General features: G+C 42.6%; 1 protein-coding gene across 1 annotated transcript in view; it reads right to left on the minus strand.

The window, feature by feature from the left end:
• LOC137645828 (dehydrogenase/reductase SDR family member 12-like) overlaps positions 1-22,204 on the minus strand; it is a 91,539-nt gene that overhangs the window by 1,467 nt on the left and 67,868 nt on the right. The window contains exons 7-9 of the mRNA XM_068378805.1: positions 15,819-15,935; positions 15,401-15,503; positions 3,214-3,347 (exon numbers count right to left, since the gene is read on the minus strand). Coding sequence (XP_068234906.1) covers positions 3,238-3,347; positions 15,401-15,503; positions 15,819-15,935 — 330 coding nt within the window. The 3' untranslated portion in view covers positions 3,214-3,237. The remainder of the gene's footprint in view (positions 1-3,213; positions 3,348-15,400; positions 15,504-15,818; positions 15,936-22,204) is intronic.

Here is a 22,204-nt window from a genome sequence, read left to right on the forward strand (position 1 = left end):
ACCTGTGGCGGCCGGTGAAAATGTACCAGAGAATGCCTTCCAAGCCCAACAATAACAACTAATTTAATGAGGGGAGAGAAACAACACCATGTAAAGAAAATCATAAATAATTAAGGTAAGTAGGCATAACACATAAACTAGCCACAGGGCAAAGTGGGAGTAAGGTTAAACAAACATGATAACAGGGAAGCCTCCGAGTATCAGAGGGAACATGCAACAAAATTGACATGGCTAAGAATATCCCAACCCTATAACAACGGTAATCAATAATAGTTACAATCATAATAACCTAACATGTAATAAACTTAGGGCTAACGAACCACCAAGGAAGCGGCGTCGTGGTGCGAGTGGCGGGTAGGAGGGAGAAGAAAAGAGATGGATGAAAGGAAGAACAAAAGATCACTGGGGAGAGATAAGGTTCCCACCTGCAACTGTTGGGTATTTAAGAGCCTGTAAGTTCATTAGATAGTGGCGTTTGAAGACCATAGGAGATTCCCAACCCCTGAACTTTATAAGGTCATCAAAGTCCATCTTCTGGAAGTAATTGATGGAGGTAGCTACGGACCGGATATCATGAGCATGGGGAAATGATCCCGGATTGGCTTGTTTAATGAAGTATAGGATCTATTGCCTAATACCACGTATGGAAATGGTACCTCCTTGTTCTCTGATATACAAGGGGCCAGACGATCGGGTAGCAGTCCTGGCTAAAAAGGCCCTGAGAGTGGTGACCGGACAAGAGAAGTATCTTGGAGAAGAGGAATAACCTTCCAAGGGGACCACCTATTTTGGAGGTTAACGGCCGAATCATATTGGCGAATTGTCGAGTCCCTTTTGTCTGATTCGATGAAGAAATCGTTTTCCGGTTCAATGTTCGCTTCTCTACGAGCTGCAAACTTCCTGTAGTCTACAAAGTTAGAGTTTTGGCCATCCTTGAGTAATCTGACACAGTGAGTTTGGAATACTCGGGTCAGTTTGAGGAACGGGATCCGGATGGGACGGAGTTTCCACTCGAGGAGGAGAGGAAACCAACTGTTCTTGGGCAGTGAGGTGGTACTAAAGCCACTGCGCCCCGGAAGGAGCGTAGTTGGTGTAAAAGTTTTTAGAAGATTCACTGGGGGAGATAGGGAAATCTTCTTCTAATGGTTCCAATCCCGGGGTAATGCGTCCATGGCATAAGCCCGAGGGTCCAGGGTTGGGGTCACAAAACAAGGAAGTTTGTGATTGATCTGAGTTGCGAATAGATCTACCTGGATGCCTGGAACGAGCCTGAGTATCCACCGGAATGAAATTCTGACTCCAGGGGACTCGTCCTGGATAGTGAGTCCGCTCTCACATCCTGGCCTCCCGCTAGGTGAGGTGCTGACAGGAACCAGTTCTTTTCTGTTGCCCAGGCGAAGAAAGTGACCAGGATCTGATTCAGGTTGGGTGACTTGGATCCTCCCCTGTTGACGTAGTGTACCGCGTCTGTGCTGTCTGACACTACTCTGATGTGGGTTGACCTCGGAGGAGAGTCTCTCTTCAGGGTCAAGAACACTGCCATGGCTTCGAGAACATTGATATGGGACTGTTTCATGGCGAGTGACCAAGAACCTGAAACATCTGATGTTCGGAGTAATCCCCCCATCCACTTAAAGACACGGCTGAATGGAATGTCACTTGTGGAGGTGGGAATTGTAGAGGAACCGCTTTGGAGAGGTTCTTCGGTTCGGACCATGGGCGTAGTCTCATTTTCCAGACAGAGGGGAGCTTCGAGACCTTGTCTTCTTATAGGTACTGTAGCTCTCTTTCTCCAAAATCGATTGATGTCTTTGAGTTTGGCTTTTATTAGGAGATCTGTTACTGAAGTGAATTGGAAAAGGCCGAGGATACTTTCTAGGCTCTTTGGACACCTGTTTGTGTTTGAGAAAATTCTTGATCTTGGAACCTATTCCTCTTACTTTTGGAAGGGAGAGACAACATGTGCTTCGAAAGGTCCCATTGAATGGCTAACCATTCTAAGTGGCCTAATGGTCGCAGGCGAGACTTTTGGAGATTGACCCGAAATCACAGGTTGTCGAGCAATCGAAGTAATTCTTTCGTAGCTCTGTTGCCTTTTACGGCCGGCCGGGCCCAAATGAGCCAACCGGCCAGATAAGCAATGATCTGTATCTCTTGGTTCCTGAGTTGTTCTAACACTGCCTCTCCCAGTTTCGTGAATATCCTGGGATCAATGTTGAGGCCGAAGGGCATGTCTTGAACACAAAGGCTTTCCTGCTTAGGCGGAAACCCAGATAAGAAGAGAAGTTTCGAGCTATAGAGGCAATGACACGCCAGAACAGAAACTGAGGGACATCAGGCACCATGTTACCGTTTTCTTCTGCTAGCAAAACGGCATAATAGTCCGATGCACTTGCGTGAGCAAATCCACCTTTCGTTTGAAGTAAAAAATCATTCTCAAAATAGCCAATGGGAGATATGTCCTATCCATGAAACGTCATAAGACGAGACTAGTAACCTGAGGACCTACTGTATATAGTAGATTGGTGCCTAGCACAGTACTGTACAGTAATTACAAAAGAACTAAGAAAAAAATTTCTGAAATAGGCACAAGGAAATACTACAAGCAAATTATAAGGTACATATCTTATAAGCAAAAAATTATGATGATGATTCAACACAGATATGTATTGATCCACTTACTGCATAAAAAAATCAACAAGCAAACAAAAGGAAATAGTGATGCAGCTGTAAAATTATAAACATAGTAAAAAGTAGAGATGAAATTAGAAAAAGATGGCATGGGAAATCTCAAAACCAAAATAAAGGGTACAGTAGTTTAATCAGACCTCTGAGCTACAAATCTCATTTCTTAATGGGGTGGCTGTTAGTTTTGAAGACTTGATTCATAGAGCATCTGGCCACTCCTGTGAGAGATATGATTTCATGTTCGGAGATTTGATTAAACTATTTTCAAAGCTAACTTAAAAGTGATCAACATTAGCTTGAAGAAATATTTATGGTGGTTTTAGAGGTCTCCCTCTAACAGCTTCTTTATAATTTATACAGGTCTGGCTTTGCTTCCTTCAACTGTTATTAACACTTTGTATTACAGAAATGGGTATAAAGATAACAATGTAATGTGTCTAATAATTATAAGAGCTGAACTTTAGAAATCAAAACCTATTTCAACTGGCAGAATCATATCCTTAGGGGGTTGGTAAACTTTCTTACCTTAACATTTTCCAATTAATCTATTTAAGAAAACTGTACCGCTAGTTCTTCTAAGGACTTCATTAGCTTCTCCTCAACATCACTGCATACTTTAGTCCATGCCAGTGGAAGGTGAGTTGATACAGGCGTACGGTCTAAAAAACAGTATGAACAAGTGGGAAGGAATAAATAAATTTCCTCATGAAAAACTGTATCCACATTTAAATTGATCAAATAAATTAATAAAAATCATTTATAAGAGAATAATAATTACTGATAAATTATCTTTATTGTGGTCACTGATTATAAAAGTACCGAACAAATATTTTCTATAACACTTTTGAGCTGTGATTTCTTAAAATGCTGCTCAAGTCATTTTTTATTTCAAAAGAAATTAACAAAAATATATGAACAGAGATCTGAAAATGGTTTTAAGTAAAACACTCTGTAATTCATATAAAAGACTTGACTTCAACAGACAGGATATTTTCAAATATTTAGACAAGATATTTTTAAATACCAATACTTAAAATGTACAGTACAGTATTAATTTTGTTACCTTTGCTTGATTCTTAATTTCTTATGTAATATTTGCTTTATAAGAATATTCCTTCTCAATAAAAAAATAGCCTCCATAACGACACTCCTACATGATTAGAATAGGAAAATCTAGATAAAAATTTTCTTAGTACAGTAGTTTAATGTCTAAATAAACATATATCACACTTATACAACTTGTCTGAAATAACTTTCCAGTTTAAAATAATAATAATTGTGTAATATTATACAGTCTAGTTAACCCCGACTCTAAGATATTCCATTATATGTATATTGCAAAAATATTGATTCCCTATCCTCTTCCTGAAGTCTACCCTGTTTCAAACCAACACATATTGTTTGAGGTCAAATTCTAAAATGAATACCTGTATAAAATGTGTTCCTTGGTATATTAATACTCTGTATTTATTAAAATGGTAAAATTATATCAAAAGAATTACCACAAACAGTACAGTATTGTCTAAAAATAATCATGAGTAAAAACAACATAAATGTATATATCTATAAATAACAAAATGAATAGCCATGTATGTTGATGAGTCTTACCTGTGGTCACATTGCTTATAACAAGCATTCAATGTTCCACAGAAAAATTATATACCCTATTCTGAGATTTCCAGTATTGAACTACCAATCCAAAGAATATTAGCATAGATGGGAACACACATGGTGATTCAACTCCTATGCCTTGATCTTTACAATTTTTACATTACGAAGTTTCATCAGACATGTTAACAATAATCTTGTCCTTTTTATTTATATGGAGTTAAATACAGTAGATAGTTATATTTATGGGTATTTGGTTTCCATTCTTAAATGGTCTTGGTATCAGGGTTATTCCAGTAAGTTTTTAACTCTAACCTAGTATTAGTTTCTATTATTCTTAATGTAATAGAATTTTTACCTATAATAATTGGCATGTAAACTAGTGTGGGAGGACACTATACATGAGGGCACACCATCCAGAAAGCTGTTACAAAAACCTACTGGTTCAATCACACCATCCAATGCACTGAGGAAGAAGATCCTCAACAACACTTCTGTCAATAGCAACAATGCTCACTAAAAATCTGTTTACCACAGAAGAAAATTGAATTTATGTAAGTCTTATTCTTCTGATAGGAGACTGAATGGGGAAAATATCCTAAATAAAACATACATGAGGGAAAATGTGGTGTAATGCTACAATGATAAAAAAAGTAGTCTTGGGCCCCACTGTATGAGGAGAGGCCGTATGAATGAAGTTCAAGATGCCAGTGTTTCTTTAAAACTCTTAATTACATGAAAAAAGTGACTGAATGCGTATACTGTATTAAGATTGTAAATAACTAAATGCAGCTACCCGAGTAATGTTGGGTAGAAAATAAGATCCAAATATCAAAAAAAGAAAATATCTCCTACATAACTCTTTTATTGTTTACATTCTAGGCAGCCATTGAACCTGCACAATGGCAAGGCAACTGGTAGCTATAAATTATTATATTGAAAATAGTAACCACTAACTCAGGTAAGTGGCACAAAACATACCTAATAGCCCTGACACTAAAGAAATTCAAAATAAAACAGAAATACAGTAAGGTATGCTTTCAACACTTATTTCAAGAAAGAATAATTAGACTTTGTCATTGCAGTTAATTCCCTCTGGCAAAATTGAAATTGTGAGAATCAAGAAGTGGGGGTGAGGCTGTAAGAGCTCCATTCAAGGGCTAACCCTCACGGGTTGAGGCTCTTACATTGGCAATCCCCGGAGGAGAGGGTATGAAAAGAATTTTTCCTTTTGTTAAATGTCGAAAACACGTATTTCGTAGAAATAAGTTGTAGCCTATGACCTAGCGGTAAAATTTATCAAAATAATAATGAAAGTGCAACTATTTTTGTATAAAGTCATGTTAGTTTGCCTTTTATCAAAATTCAAGCAGTTACATCAATGCTGGCTTACATCGCACATGCTATATCTTTGATAGCGGCGTAATAAAGAACGATAGCAAAACCAGTAAATGGACCAACCCCAGAAAATATTATTGGAAAATGGCTACAACCATACACGTTTTCCATTTTTTGAAATAATTCATTGAGCTGGATTGCACACACTTGACAGTTCATAAAGATAATTTTCTCATGATATTGTAATCATTCAAGTAACTAAGTAAAGAAGTATTTGTAACTAAACAATTTATACTATATTGATAATAATAAATATACATTACATCATTTTATAGATTTGTAAAGAGTGCCACACTTGGATTATAGTTATCACAATCATGTAAATAAGAATTATAAAACATTAATTCAAAAGTTAAATTAACAATAATTATGTGTTATCTTCTCAATTTCTCTATGTATATATTTATTAACCCTAGAATCGTTTTATCTATTCATCTTGCAATTCAAAATTTTCTTCCTCCCCTCTAATCACTAATTACTTTATCATTCTAAATTTTTATTACATTAATCTCTCTAATCATTTGGCTTTTCCAATATTTACTTTTTTGGGCTCAAGCCATGTCGTCCTGATGGAAGTTCCTTTAAGGTAGCTTCCTAGGGTATACTACAACTACGGCGATATTCCCAGAGAATTTACCTTAAGGTAACCAGAATTCTAACTCCTGGAGCGACTATCCCTAAAAAAGACCTTAGGGATATCGTAAATATCAGCGGACGTATTCTTGACATGCCACATAGCAATCTATACCCCGAATAGAGTTAACACTTCATAGGGGTCAAATGGCAAGAAAACGAAAACGATAAGAAAAAGGGGGGAGCCGTTCGTAAGGCATCTCTCCTCCCCGTTTTGTAAGCGTGCCCTGCGCCGCTCGCGGCGCCATCTGTATTCCTTTTTGCGTAGCTATACAACTCGGTGTTTTCCCTGTGTTTTCTACCAATATCTTGGATTTACTCTTCAATTATGCTTTCTCCAACTTCTTCTGCTTCGGATAAGTTGAGTACCATTTCTTTTATGTATAAATGTAGGCTCTTGGTTAAAATTAAAGTAATTAAAAGAGTTATCTTTGATACAAGAGCTGTTGCCTGCTGGAGGCGTCCTGGACGCTGTCGCTCGCTAGAATAGGATTTATTTGGTTAGCAAGAGCGACGTTCCCAGCCCCTTTCGCTTTAATAATTAGCTGCTTAGCTTATTTAGGAATTCTTTTATGATGCTATAGTATAGTGCCTGGCGAAGGATTTGCCTAGGCTGACCGACACTAGTCTTCGTAGCCTAGTCGTTGGCCCTTGTACTTCCTGCATGATAATTAGTCTTCCAAGTGTGACTTTATACTGATTAAAGCGTTAGGCAACGTTATACATATAAGCTTTTTCCGAGTTTTTTCCAAGATAGTATTGGAGTGAGTTTCGGTGATTTAGGTAATCGATTCTCTTAGTGCCTAGGCTAGGTTGTCTTAGGCTATTGATATATTTTCTGTTTTCCCCGTTTGCTCCCTTCTCTTCGGGGAAGGGGCGCAAACCCTTTCCCTCTGCTTAAGCCTTAGGCTTAACTCTAGTGGTTTGTTTGAATTAATTTTCAAATATAACTATGCTGGAGTGGTACTGTACCTTCCTGTTCCAACTGGTTTGGTTCAGAGAGGGACAGTACAGCAGTGTATTAGTCTGAGTCCGTGTTGGTCTGGCGTGGGGCAGAGTCTCCCTTGCTGCCTGACACGGGCATAGGAGGTTTATCCTCCTTGGATCGCCTTGGAGGGTTTCTATAGTTATGATCCCTTCGCTCAGTGACCCCTCAGACTTGTCCTCTTTGCTGTTCCGGGTTCGGGATATGTTCCCTTTCCGGATTAGCAATTCCTTCCTTGCTTTGGTTTTAGGGAGGCAGCCAGTAGTGCCGGCCTCCCTCCCCGGATTTTCCCTGGCTGAGATGGGCTTTCTTAGTTGGGGATGATCCTTAACCAAGGCAAGGTTGGACAGGACCCTCCGTCCTTCCCTTCTGTCTTTTCCGTTTTCCTTTGTGTCAGCCGTCTCACATCCGTACCTAGCCTAGGTTAGGATGGGGAGCTGACGTGGTCCCCTGTCGGCTGTCGGCCGGCAGAGTGTGCCGGCCGACAGAGGCCCTATTTCTTGAGTGCTGCCCGGTCCTTCCTTGGTCCCTCACCCGCTGCTGTCTGTAGATTCAGTAAGCAGTGGTTAGGAAGCCTGACTTAGTGTCTCCCCTTCCTCTCGGCACTCTTTCGGGTGTCGGGCGCTGAGGTACATAGCCTCTTAGCCCGGCACCCATTCTGTTGTCTTCTTATGTGTTGTCCCTACCGTCTGCCGGCCTAGTGGCCGGCGGTCGGGTAGGGGGTGTTCTCTAGTTCTCTTGCTGTCGGTCGGCGGTGGTTATATGCCTTTGCTGGCCGGTCTCCTTGCTCACCTGCCGGCCGCTATGAGTGGCGGCCGGCAGCCGGGCGCTACCTGGTGTGGATGCCAGCCGGCATGGTTTGCTCACCGCTGCCGGCCGGCCTGCTACATTGCTCGGTCTGCTGGCCACTAAGAGTGATGGCCGGCAGCTGGGTGCCACCCGGGTAGCTACGGACCGGCAACCACTGCCGGCCGGTTCAGGCATAGGAACTGGAGTTCTCCCCCACCTAGGTGATCTTAAGTTGCATACTTGAGACCTACCTTGGGAAAAAGGGGGGGGGTACTGACCGGCAAGAGCCGGCCGGCACACCACCCTCATGTACTGTATCAGTTCTTCCCTGTATGGTGTATTTTGCCAGGGGAGACCATGATATAGTAGGTTACAACACTGTCTTTTCTAACCTACTTGTGTTGCCTTGTGCAGTCACTTGGTGTTGCCTTACAGGGATGGAAAGAGAATTCTTTTCATCTTTAGCCAGAATGTTAAAATCTTACCTTAGGTGTGAGCTACACCTAATTTCCCTCGGGAAATATTATCTTTGGTTATTCTAGCAAAGACTAACCATTTGATTTTAATGGCTGGTGGGCTTCCACAGGTGATTGTGTGGGATTCACAAGTATGTGTCTTTCCCTTATTCTTTGTACATGCTCATATATACATGTGAATTGAAATTCACTTGATATTCATGGAAATTTTCTTCTTTTACAGGAGGAGCATCCGAAGTGCGATAGCGTCTTCTGCAATGTCCGCAGCAAGAACTTTTGCGGACATGTCTCGTGTAGGAGGCACGCGGCTTGCGCAGCCTCCAAGGATGATCTCCGCTACTGGGATCCGCAGGTATGTTCAGTATGTACTAACCTGCTATCTGAGGCTTTTGAATCCCCTAGGTCGGCGGAGTCAAGGGACGCAGCGAGGGAGAAGCTCCGTATATGGGTAAGGGGTTTCCAGAAGAACACCACTGGACCTTATCTTCCTAATGAGAAGATGAGGGCGTACCTTTTTCCCAAGGCTTCTGCTGACGCTGTTGTTCCCCAGCCTCGGCCGGAGATCCCTCTCGTCCAGATCCCAGTGGATGAGGATGTTGCGGATGCTATGCAGGACATCCAGCTGGACGACAAGATGTCGGACTTGTCCGACCGTGCTGAACAGGACCTCCTCGCAGGGGGCGAGGAAGAGGATCAAGATCCGATTGCCGTGGAGGAAGAGGATTCCGTACCATCAGACGTTCCGGTTCAGGCCCCTGAACCTATTCCCTCTACTTCGTTCGCTCTTCCAACAGAGCTGGGACAGGCTCTCTCTTCCATCGTTGTTATGATACAACAGATGCAGAAGGAGAATAGTCAGAAGGCCGCTGCAATGGAGCTCCAGATGCAGAAGATTACAGCGTCACATGGGCCTCCAAAGAAGCTCAACGTGAAGGACCTTCCTGTGTGCTCGGATGCCAACCCGTGGAGGTATGCCGAGCACATGCCGATGACGGTCGGGAAGATCGTCATGTCGGAGAAGCTGGGTTCAGTTCCCCTTGAGGAGGTGGAATTCTGGCCCAGCAGAGGGGCCTACCCGGACTGTTATGTCCGTCTGAAGAAGGAGCCGGCCTCGAAGGAGGAGACGGAACCAAAGGAGGTGATCATCTTGGATCACGCCAAGGCTCAAGCTGCACTAGCGTCTGCGTTGAAGGAGAGGGGCTTCTCAAACTCAAAAGTTGCTGCTTTGAGTAAGAAGCACCCTTCCTTCGTATCCTCTCCGGCTAGGGCCTTCCCCTTTCTGCAGAAAGGGTTCGCTGCCGTCCTGAAGGCGGTAGAGGCTGGCAAACCATGCCCATCCCTGGAGGAATGCAAGCCCTTGTCTTTGGCCTTGCTGTTGGACAACAAGGACTGGAAGGAAGTACATCTCACCTTCTCGGTTGGGAAGTTGGACGCCGATATTGCAGGTCAACAGTTCGGCGAAAACCTTCCCAAGTTGTCTGAATTCCTCCTACGGAGGGAACTTGAGACAAAGGAGCGTCTGGCAGCCTCGATGTCTCTCCAGACAAACATGGAGACAATGGCTAGCGACCCTAAGATGCCTGAAATGTTCATGGTAATGGCCAAGATCCATCTGGCCACGGTGACAAAGGACCTCTATAGCTTTGTCAAGGCGAGGAGGGCCTGCAGAGAGTTTGTGTTCGCCTCGGCCACAGTGAGGCACGAACCGAAGAAACTCATCTCATCCAGCATCTGGGGTAAAGATCTCTTTCCCAGTGAGGTGGTTAAGGAGGTGGTGGACAAGGCAGCCACTGAGAACCGGAATCTTCTCCTTAAGTGGGGCCTGTCCCTTAAGAGGAAGTCTTCCCCTGATGAAGGCCCCCAGCCGAAGGGAAAGGCGAAGAAATCTAGGTTTTCTTCCCGCCCAGCCAAGCCTTTCAGACAGCAACGTCAGCAGCAGCAGCAGCCAGCTTTGCCTCCGGTACCACAGTTGGTAGCCCAGACCCCGACCACCTTCCAATGGGTACCCCAGGCCGTGTCATCAGCATCCCCGGCATTCAATCCAGTGTTCGAAGGGCAATCGACCACGTTTCGAGCAAAGCCCAGAGGTGCAGCCAGAGGCTCGGCGAGACGCCCCTCTAGGGGAAGAGGATTCAGAGGTGGTCGCGGCCAGGGAGGCAAGACTGCAGGGCAGTAGTCAAAGTGAAGTGTCGCCGGTAGGAGGGAGACTACAGTATTTTCGGGATCGTTGGACCTTCGATCCCTGGGCCCACAGCCTGCTCAAAAATGGACTGGGTTGGAGTTGGTACAGTACTCCGCCCCTGTGCCCTCAATTTTTCCAACACTCCACCCCCGTTTTGGAGGAGTACATTCAAGAACTGTTGGAGAAAGAGGTGATCCAGAGGGTAAAGTCCATCAGGTTCCAAGGGAGGCTGTTTTGTGTTCCCAAGAAAGACTCGGGGAAACTCAGAGTCATTCTGGACTTGTCACCACTCAACAAGTTCATAGTGAACCACAAGTTCAAGATGTTAACATTACAACACATAAGGGCCTTACTGCCCAAGAGGGCATATACCGTCTCCATCGACTTGTCAGACGCCTATTGGCACGTTCCAATAAGTCGCCGTCTCTCCCCCTACCTAGGATTCAAGCTACAACAAAAACTTTACGCTTTCAGAGCGATGCCTTTCGGGCTAAACATAGCCCCAAGGATCTTTACGAAGCTTGCGAGCGCAGCGCTCAAACAGTTACGCCTAAAAGGGTTCTAGGTAGTAGCCTACCTGGACGATTGGTTGGTGTGGGCAGCATCTAGAGCGGAATGCTTACAAGCTTCCCTACAGGTGATTCAGTTCCTGGAATATCTAGGGTTCATGATCAATAGAAAGAAGTCTCGTCTTTCTCCAGCTCAGAGGTTCCAGTGGTTGGGAATTCACTGGGACCTAGTGTCACACCGATTTTCCATTCCAATGTCGAAAAGGAAGGAGATAGCGGGGTCTGTCAAGAGACTTCTAGTTTCCGAGAGGATATCAAGACGCGAACAAGAGAGGGTTCTGGGCTCTCTTCAGTTCGCGTCAGTAACAGACCCAGTGCTAAGAGCACAGCTAAAGGATGCAGCGGGAGTTTGGAGAACCTTTGCATCAAACGCGCGAAGGGACTTGAAGAGACCGGTCCCACTTCGGCTACGTTCTCTTCTCAGACCGTGGTCTCAAGCCAGTCGTCTAAAGAGGTCAGTACCTCTTCAGCCACCTCCCCCGTCAGTGACAATTCACACAGACGCCTCAAAGGTAGGGTGGGGAGGTCACTCCCATCGGAAAAAGGTACAAGGGACCTGGTCCAAGCTATTCGGGACCTTTCACATAAACTTTCTAGAAGCTATGGCAGTGCTTCTTACCCTGAAGAAAGTATCCCCACGTCACTCGATCCACATAAGGTTGGTATTGGACAGCGAGGTGGTAGTGAAATGTCTGAATCGGCGGGGATCGAGATCTCCACCTCTCAACCAGGTAATGTTAGCCTTATTCCAACTGGCGGAGAAGAAGAAGTGGCACCTGTCAGCAGTTCACCTTCAAGGAGTCCGGAATGTGACCGCGGACGCTCTATCCAGGGTTACACCGATAGAGTCGGAATGGTCCCTAGACGCAGGATCATTCTCCTTCATCTCGAGTCAAGTCCCAGAACTGCAGATAGACCTCTTCGCGACGAAGGACAACAAGAAGTTGCCGAGATATGTGTCCCCGTACGAGGACCCCTTGGCGGAAGCAGTAGATGCGATGTCCCTCGATTGGAACAGATGGTCCAGGATCTACCTGTTTCCCCCTCACAATCTGATGTTGAGGGTCCTCAACAAACTGAGATCCTTCAAGGGAGTAGCAGCGATAGTGGCCCACAAGTGGCCGAACAGTGTGTGGTTCCCTCTAGCTCTGGAACTACGACTAGAGTTTCTGCCACTCCCGGACCCAGTTCTGTCCCAGCAAGTCCAGAAGTCGACTGTCTACGCTTCATTACAGAAAACCCGGACCCTGCAGCTCATGATTTTCTCTCCCTAGCGGTGAAGAAGCGGTTTGGAATTTCGAAAGATAGCATCGACTTCCTGGAGGAATATAAGTGCAAGTCTACTAGAAGGCAGTACGAATCAGCAGGGAAAAAATGGGTAGCCTTTGTCAAAGACAAGAATCCGTATGAGATCTCTACGGATTTCTGCCTATCCTTCTTCATCCACCTCCACGGACAGGGGCTGGCGGCTAACACGATTTCTACATGTAAGTCTGCTCTGACAAGGCCCATTCTGTATGCCTTCCAGGTAGACCTCGCTAACGAGATTTTTAACAAGATCCCGAAGGCCTGTGCCAGGCTTAGACCTTCAGCTCCTCCAAAGCCTATTTCATGGTCTTTAGACAAAGTCCTTCATTTTGCCTCATTACTGGATAATGAGGAGTGTGCACTGAAGGATCTGACTCAAAAAGTGATCTTCCTTTTTGCCCTAGCATCTGGGGCCAGAGTTAGTGAGATTGTAGCCCTCTCGAGAGAGGAGGGCCGAGTTCAGTTCTTGGATGGGGGAGAACTGAACCTGTTTCCGGACCCTACGTTTCTCGCTAAGAACGAGTTGCCCACCAACAGGTGGGATCCCTGGAGAATCTGCCCTCTGAAAGAAGATGCATCTCTATGTCCCGTAGAATGCCTAAAGTTCTATCTTCGTAGAACTTCAGACTTCCATGGGGGTCAACTATTCAGAGGAGAAACATCGGGCTCGAATTTATCTTTAAATCAACTCAGGGCGAAAATTACATACTTTATTCGCAGAGCGGATCCTGACAGTTCACCCGCAGGTCATGATCCGAGGAAAGTTGCTTCATCCTTAAACTTCTTTAACTTTATGGATTTTGAACACCTTCGTTCATACACTGGCTGGAAGTCTTCCAGGGTATTCTTTCGCCACTATGCTAAGCAAGTGGAGCAGCTAAAGAGGTCTGTGGTAGCAGTTGGTTGCGTCGTTAACCCTGTTGTTTAACTCTGCGAGGAACAGTGGATTTAATTGGGACTTTAATTCCCGGGTGAGTGTATAGTTATATGCGTTGCTATAACTAGAAGTGAAGGCTCTGGGAGCCCACAATGACTGTTCCGGCGTTATGGTGATTGTAGCATAAGTACAGACATGTGTGCCGAGCGTTTCTGACGCTAATGTCAGTGGCTAGTAACATGGACTTTTAACTTTGATACCTTGGTATGTGAAAAGTAACCCGGTTGTTTTCTTTCAGATAACCATATATCCATGTACTACAGTACTTGTGCAAATTGTTGGTCATCCACCTATCATATGTATATAATTGTGGTAACCATGTCTACTTATTGTTGATCAATAAACTTGTTCTCGGGAACCTTGCGTCTCCTTCACCTATGTTGATTTCCTTTCAATTATTGAGCATTCAGCCTATGTATATTAATCGGGGATATCTATAATAGCCTGTTCCTTAATGCAAGCCTTGTTGCACTGGTTTATACTTTCCTTAGCATAAAGGGCTCCATCCTTCTCAGAGAACGGTAGCGGCAGCAAGTTTAATCCTACGCAGATATAACCTTTTGTCCAATTCTACTTCGACCAGGGGGCTGGTCGGTATTTCCCTTGGATGCTGTAGTCCGTAAGGACTATGCTTTACTTCATATAGAGTGAGACCACTATATTGTATCGGCTTGCGAGTGATTCATATATAGGTATATGTATTCTTCGTTCTTTTCTAGAGTCTAGTAGGACTCCTCCCTGTAGGGGGCAGGAAGCACTTTCATGGTTTATGATTAGTGAAAAGATGTATAACGGTAACATCTTAGGTCTTTCAGTCGAGCTGACTAAGAAACATTTCTGAGGAGTACGGCACGTATTGAGAACCCACAGATACAGTATGTAATGCTCTGGTATACTTCCATCAGGACGACATGGCTTGAGCCCAAAAAGCGGATTTTGAGCGAAGCGAAAAATCTATTTTTGGGTAAGATGGCCATGTCGTCCTGATGGACCCGCCCTGTCCCTTTTCCTTTTAAAAAAAAAAAAAAAAAAAAAAAAAAAAAAAAAAAAAAAAAAAAAAAAAAAAAAAAAAAAAGGAAAAGGGCTGTAGGACCCCTCCCTACATACAGTATCTGTAGCACCTCGTGTATCGCTACAAGGAATACAGATGGCGCCGCGAGAGGCGCAGGGCACGCTTATGAAACGGGGAGGAGAGATGCCTTACGAAAGGCTCCCCCCTTTTTCTTATCGTTTTCGTTTTCTTGCCATTTGACCCCTACGAAGTGTTAACTCTATTCGGGGTATAGATTGCTATGTGGCGTGTCAAGAATACGTCCGCTGATATTTACGATATCCCTAAGGTCTTTTTTAGGGATAGTCGCTCCAGGAGTTAGAATTCTGGGTACCTTAAGGTAAATTCTCTGGGAATATCGCCGTAGTTGTAATATACCCTAGGAAGCTACCTTAAAGGAACTTCCATCAGGACGACATGGCCATCTTACCCAAAAATAGATTTTTCGCTTCGCTCAAAATCCGTTTCATATGTCTTGCTATTCATTTTTTTCCTTTTCTCTATCTATTTACTTTGCGGCTGAATTTCTTTTTCTTCATTCTGTTGTTTTAAAGTACTATTTATAACAACTGTAATATGCATATGGAGTAAAAAGAAATCCTAAGCTTTAAATTCAGCTGGTAAGTTTCATGAGGCCAACAAATTTTACAACAAAAAATTCATAAAAAATAATAATCTATAAAAATTAAATGAAGCCTAAAAACAATTGATATGTATTCACTTTTTATGTTCTAGTATGGATGGATACAGGGTATTTCTCTATGTACAGTACTCACCTTGGAAAAATAATCCTGACTTATGTAACTCAGCACTAGGAGAGATGGCCAACCAGACAGCTGTGTCTGCTCCTTCTTCAGGTGTTCTTAATTTATCCTTCATCTGACAATTAAAACCAAATTAACCTTGTTAAAATCACCATTTACATCCTAAACTTATATTAAAAAATAAAAATAATGCAAGTACTGTACCATAGCAAAACCATATAACTGTGAACTAAAATAAAAAGTTCAACTCTAACTTTACAAAATTTCAAGACCTAAATGAGTGTATTTGTAAAAATATTCATGTACAGTAACTAGAAATATATACAAATGAACCATTTCTGGAAAAAAGAGACGGATTTATGCTTTAAAATGAACTTGAGCAAAAATTAGTTTCTTTAAGTAATTCACCAAGTTGCAACACAATACTTACCTTATTATAGAAGTCAGGCATGGAAGATCGAACAGCTGGAGTATCAGCCCAACCTGGATGCATGCATGAGAAATGTATTTCTGGATGTTGTACAGCTAATCTCTCTGTCATTACAACCTGTTTCAGTTCATGATATACAGTACTCAATTAATATAAAAGAAAATGTCATCATAATCATATCTTTAGTATCTGATCAGTTAGCAAACACAAACAAGAAGAGACAGCAAGTACAAGATATTCAAAGTTAAGTCTTTTGTGGTAAGTCACATAGGCAAGGTAATTTTCCATCATCGAAAGATTATAGTAATTATTAATCTTTTTGCATTATTGGTTTCTGTAAAAAAAAAATAAACAAAAATGATATGCATAAGTCAGCTACAGTTTCAATGGCCTACACCTATATCATAGATACTGCTTTTCCCCTGTGACTTCTACAAGAAGAGGAGGGTAGTGATAACTACCAGCTATCAGCTCTACTATCCTGGGATTCACATCCACAATGGCAGCAGTCTGAATGACATTTAAAATCAAGAGGTAATAATCCTCTTTAATTTAATTCCATTTATCAGAGATAAAGGAGTAGGGAATACCAAAAAATTAAGCATTAGAAAAAGTTTTTATGTATATTATGAATTTAACTTGTAGCAATAGCTGTTTAAATGCTGACGCCTACCCCAAAAGTCAAAATATCCATTTTACCTTCCTTGTAAAACACCTCCCTCTCTAGCAAGCATCAAGCCATTTAGAAATCGATGGTAACTATATGGCCAATGATACATCATAGTCATACTGTAGTTTGCTTACCTTTCATTCTTATTTCTATCATCATGTGTACCGTGATTGTTCATGTCTATAGTTCCCCTGTGCTATTTAAATTGTGTTTTCCTTTGAGATTTAGTCTATTTCAATTTTAATCGGGGATGTCTCTTGGAATTGCTATGACTGCTGTGGAGAGTAGTTTAAACAATTTTGTGAAACATGCTGGCCACAGGATAGTATTTTGTTTTTATGTATGGAGGAAGGTTGTTTTCTTAAAATTTCTCTCTTTGATAGCTATGTTCAGGTGATAGCCGACTGCTTTGATTGTTGAAACAAAGTAAATTATCATTTATTATAAGCTTTTACAAATTTGCTTTGTTTGCATTCAATTCTGGGGAAAATATAGAGAAGACTGAGAGCCCTAGACTAACTCATTAAGTTCTACCAAGAGTATCTAGTGCACCATTCAGCAAGGGTACTGATAGTGAACAGCACTGACAGAATGTCCGTCTGGCAATCTGTTGGATGAAAGTTCAAAACCCACTCAAGCTCAATAGTTTCTTGGTGTCTGCAAACTCACCATCCTTGTGAGCTAGGGATAGGGGGTTTGGGAGAGCTTATAGGTCATTGCCTTTCCCTCCCTGGTCCTAGCTTGATGGAGAGAGGGGTTGTGCACTGATAATATGGATATATGGTCAGTTTATAGTACATTGTCCTGATTGTCCTATGCCTTGCCTATGCCATTTATGAGCAACCCATAATACTTTACAGAGCGTACTCCCAAGATTACTTCAAAATCTCCTATTTACATAATCATTGCCCTTTTCTGCAAACCGGTTCTGCTCTTCAGACCACTAAGTTCTGGGATAGAAGGCCAAGCAGGTAGTATGGATCCTATTACAGTTCTTTCCAACTCACTGAAGTAGGTACTCATGATCAATCATTTTATTTCTATATTAATGGCATGAATATGGTATAGCTTCTATAAATTTAAAGGCATGAATATTGTATGGCTTCTGTCAATTAGAAAGATAATTTTCAAAATATATTGAAGCTTCAAAAAGTCTTGCCCTCCTCGGAAGCTCAAACCCCGTAATGGGATGTCATTCAAGTCCTCAGGTTTCTGAAGCAGGTCGTAAGAGCTCTTGAGATGGGCGTTAGATAGCAAGCTCAGTTATGATGATGTAGAAGATCCTCCTCTCCTTGCTGAATGGTAAAATATTTTTCAAAATTTTCAATTTGTAGTTCAGTTACAAGAGTTGTAAAGTAAAATATAAAGTAAATTACTATACTATACTGTATCAAATACAGGTAACTTTGAATTTATATACAAATTTAATACAGTACAAACAATCAACATTTTTTCCTTGTCTCATTCATTTAGTAAAGGTACTCACACATCTGGTAACTGCTTGGACCTTGTATACACTGACTCCCCTGGCATGATAACAAGGTTGGTTGGTACTCCAGTCACGACATCCTATCATGCCTTAATTTCATTATTCAATATTCATTAGCATGTCACTGATATGTCATACTCATGTAGGATTTATATAAAATCTCAAGTAGACTAGAATAGCATTTTGAGTGACCTTTTAAACTTGAATTCGTCACAATTGTATAAGGATGTTGAACTTGTTCTTTTGAATGAGAATCTGGTCAACATAACTGATAGGCATTGAATGAGAATCTGGTCAACATAATTGATAGGCATATCCCTTCTTGTGTGCTAAAAGTACAGAGTGAAAGACAAACCCTGATTCGATGATGATTGTAGACATGCTTATTTGGAGAAGCAGGAAGCTTATCATTTTCGAAAGGGTAACATATCAGATTTGACTTGGAATTACTATACTCAGCTAAGAGCTTTTGCTCAAAAAGTTCACGCTTTAATTGAAAGGGAATACGATTTGACCATAAGAGAAATCTTTTCTGGTACAGCCTAGGAACATAAGTGGTGGGCTACCCTTAAATCTGCACTCTTTGGTGTAATATAGCAATTCCTCCTTTACTTAAACCAGATGGCTCTGTCACTCACTGTCCAAAGGATAAAGCCACCCTTTTGGCTGATGTGTTTGACAGTAAGCTGAGTACAGTAATTAGAAACTTGATCTTCCTCATTCCTGTTTTCTTGAGGATAAACTAATCAAAGCTCTCTTGATGAATTTTGATGCTTATAGAGGTGTAGACCCAAATAGTATTTTTCCTTTGTTTTTATAAAAACTGCAGATTTCTTAGCAAGAAGAGGTTCTTTTAACACTTGTTAAGGAATTGGTAATGTTACTATACAATGTAAATGTTTGTGGTAGCTTAGACTGCTGATTACTACCAAATTTCCATAGCTCTTAGGTCAGAGATGTAATTCACCCTGATCCCCACTCGTCACTTTTGCAAAGAAGAGATAAAGAAGGACTCAAATTTGGAGCCATGATCAGCTGAGTTCTGGATCTTTGTTATGAACTCTGGAATAAAGATGAAGGAGACCTTCTTCCATCATCAAGAATGAACTGTGATACATGAAATGCCTTGCTGCTCCCCTACTTGCTTTATCAAGGCTAGAGCTAGTAAAAAGCTGTCTTAAGGATCAGTTCACTATGTGTTGCCCATCTCAAGGGATCCTGTGACCTGCCTAAGTGACCTGAGAACTGGAGTGACATCTCATTGCGGGGTTTGAGTTCCCCAGGAGGGTGAGAATGTTTGAAGGTTCTCAAGAGCCTAGACAATTCCCAGGAAGAGGAAAGGTCTAAGCCCTTCAGTCTTAAAACCTGGCTAAAGGCTAAGTGATAGCCTTTCAATGCAGAGACTGAGAAGAGCTTCTCTTGATGAAGTTAGACAAGGAAATTAGCTGATCCAGATACTATTCGGAGTGTATCTACTTGGGGGCCTTCAGGGTCATTCTGAGACCCAATGTCATCAACTGTCTATTGATTAATCAGTGAAACAGGCAGAAGGAAGGAGAGGCAGATGCATCCAAATTGTCCTTGGGGTGTTGAATGGCATCCTCAAACACTGTTGACAGGTAAGAACTGGAAAGAATACTGGAGGTTTCTTGTTTAATGCAGTAGCAAACAACTTGATCAATGGTGATCCCCAAACAGCTAGAAGCCTTTCCACCATGCAAGGATGTAGAAGGCACTCCGTCCTTACAGTGTGTCCCCGGTGACTGAGCGTGTCTGCTGGAACATTTTCTTGCTTAGAATGAACCTGACAGCTCTACCACACTGTCGACTGCCCAGGTGCGCACCTCCTTTGTTAATGTAAGCTACGATGGTAGTGTTGTTACTCATAATGTTACCGAATGCCCTATCAAACTATTGAAAAGCTTGCAATGCTAATAGTACTGCTTGCATTTCAACAGGTTGATATACTGTACAGGGCTTCTTGTGGTACCTTGGATGCATCTGTGTTCAACAATATTTCCGGAGGTGGCGACTCTAGTACAGCTCCCCTGGTGAGGTTTTTGTTGTTCAGCCACTAGACCAGATCTTCCAGTACTTTTTGTTCTACTGGAATCCGATAGTAAGAGAGATTGCTAGCTGCTGACCAGTGATGTCTCAGACACCACTGGAGCAATCGCTGGTAGAGACATCCCTGTGGGATGAGCCTCTCCAATGATGAAAATTGTACCAGAAGACAACTGTCATTGGCTAACCAAAAGTTAGTGATTGTTCAGGAACAGGTGAGCTACCTTTCTGAGTCTGCATTTACTATAGTCTGATGGGAAGACTCTCTGCTGCTGCATCCATGCAAACACCCAGGTACTGCCTCCACTGCTTGGGTGTTAGACCAGATTTTTCATAATTGATCACAATCCCCAGATCAGGGCAAAATGGGAGAAGTCTTTCTCGATCCTGGAGTAATTGTTGAGATGTCTAAATAAGTAAATTCCATTTACCTGGGCACAAGTAAAGATGAGAGTAAACACTTGAGTGAACACTTTGAAAACGGTAGACAGTCCGAAGCATAGGGCCCTGAACTGGTATGATACTTCCCCAAGGACGACGCAGAGGTACTTTCTGGAGGACTGATGGATGGGTATTTGGAACAATGCACTTTTCAGGTCTACAGAAAGCATGAAGTCATATTTCCTGATGAACAGACTGTATGGTGCTTGCCATCTCCCTCTTGAATGGTGTCTTCAGAACAAGCTTGTTCAACAGAGAGAGGTCAATGACCAGTTTCCAGCACCCAGATGAATTCACCAGAAAGTCAACTGTGGAAGCCTGGAAAACCATTTTGGACTTCTTTTCCTCTGCCACTAGGCACAGAGCATTCTTCAAGTGTGGGCTAGGTCTGGAACATAAATAGCATACAAGTAAGGGGAGAGGAAGAGTTGGTGAAAGGTAGGTGGTATATGTCCTGAAGGACTTCTACCACTCTGCTCATGTTGAAAAATAGTTTGATAAGCATCCCACCTCACAGCCAGGTTGCGGAGGCAAAAAGGTGAAGCACTGTCCACCCCATTCTTCAAGGAGGAAGAGGCTGGGGGTGGTGATCAGGCTCTGGAGGTCATCAGTCTTCTGCACTGCTAATCTTATAGGAGTGGTGGGGCTCAAAGATCTCACTTTTGTTGACACTGAAAGGCCTCGGCCCTTAAAGGTAAATACTCGATACATAAGGGAGTCATGGCTCAACTTCCTCCATTTCTCCATTGTTAACCTCTAAGTACTTTTGCAGGAAAAAGGCCAGTCTCCAAATAATGGAGTGTTCCATAGAGATAAAGCCTCCTCTTGCTCCATCTACCTGGTAAAGTGGTCAGTGATGGCATCCCTCCTCTTCAGGACCCAGTTCACCCACTAGTTTATTGACTGGTGCATCGAGAAGGTCACAGCCTTTGCACCTGAAAGAGCCAAGTTGGTATACTTCTTACATGTTTCAAGATTTGCCATATCTTATGTCATGAAAACGTACAGTAGGCAACAGCATTCAACCTGTGGTTGGTTTAGGAAGTTGTTTGGAGGTTGACTATGAAACCAGCTTCTATGCCAGCAGATTCAAGTGCAGAAAACAAGGTGTTCTTATACACAAGTTTCTACCTTTGTTCTTGTTGGCCCCGGCTTAATCGATGGGCAGAAAAGATGAGTCTGCACCCTCTAGAACTTAGATTATTCATTGTTAAGACAGCGCAGGATCTTGCTCGATTGGCTGGAGCATGGGGAAATCCCTAGACTTGAAATCTAGAAATTAACAATATCCAAAGCCCCAAGGAAGATCCGACCATGGCAACTGAAGGGTGGGCTTTAACCCTTGAGGGGTGCCTAAGTGCTGACCAATGGATGTCATTCCTCCCTTAACAAGAGCCATGCCGACCTCCTTGAGGTGATTATACTCACGAGTGACTGGAAAGACTCTGCTGATACTAGATCAGAATCAGATGCTGTTGGATCTGCGTATACCTCAGTACGTATACCAAGCAGGAGAGCATGGAACCGAGAAGCGTGCTAGCAGATCTTGTGAATGCCTGTCAGTGGAGGGAAAGGAGTATTGCCTTTGATTGTGGGAACTCTATGAGGCATGGCATCTCTATGCATCTTGTATGAGAGTTGAGAGTGGTCTTAAAAAACCTCCTGTCCCTATTCCCTATCACTTAGATGCATTGGAAGTTCTTAGTGCTCGGGAAGTTCTTG

This window comes from Palaemon carinicauda, chromosome 8, assembly GCF_036898095.1.
Source record: "Palaemon carinicauda isolate YSFRI2023 chromosome 8, ASM3689809v2, whole genome shotgun sequence".
Classification (NCBI taxonomy): domain Eukaryota; kingdom Metazoa; phylum Arthropoda; class Malacostraca; order Decapoda; family Palaemonidae; genus Palaemon; species Palaemon carinicauda.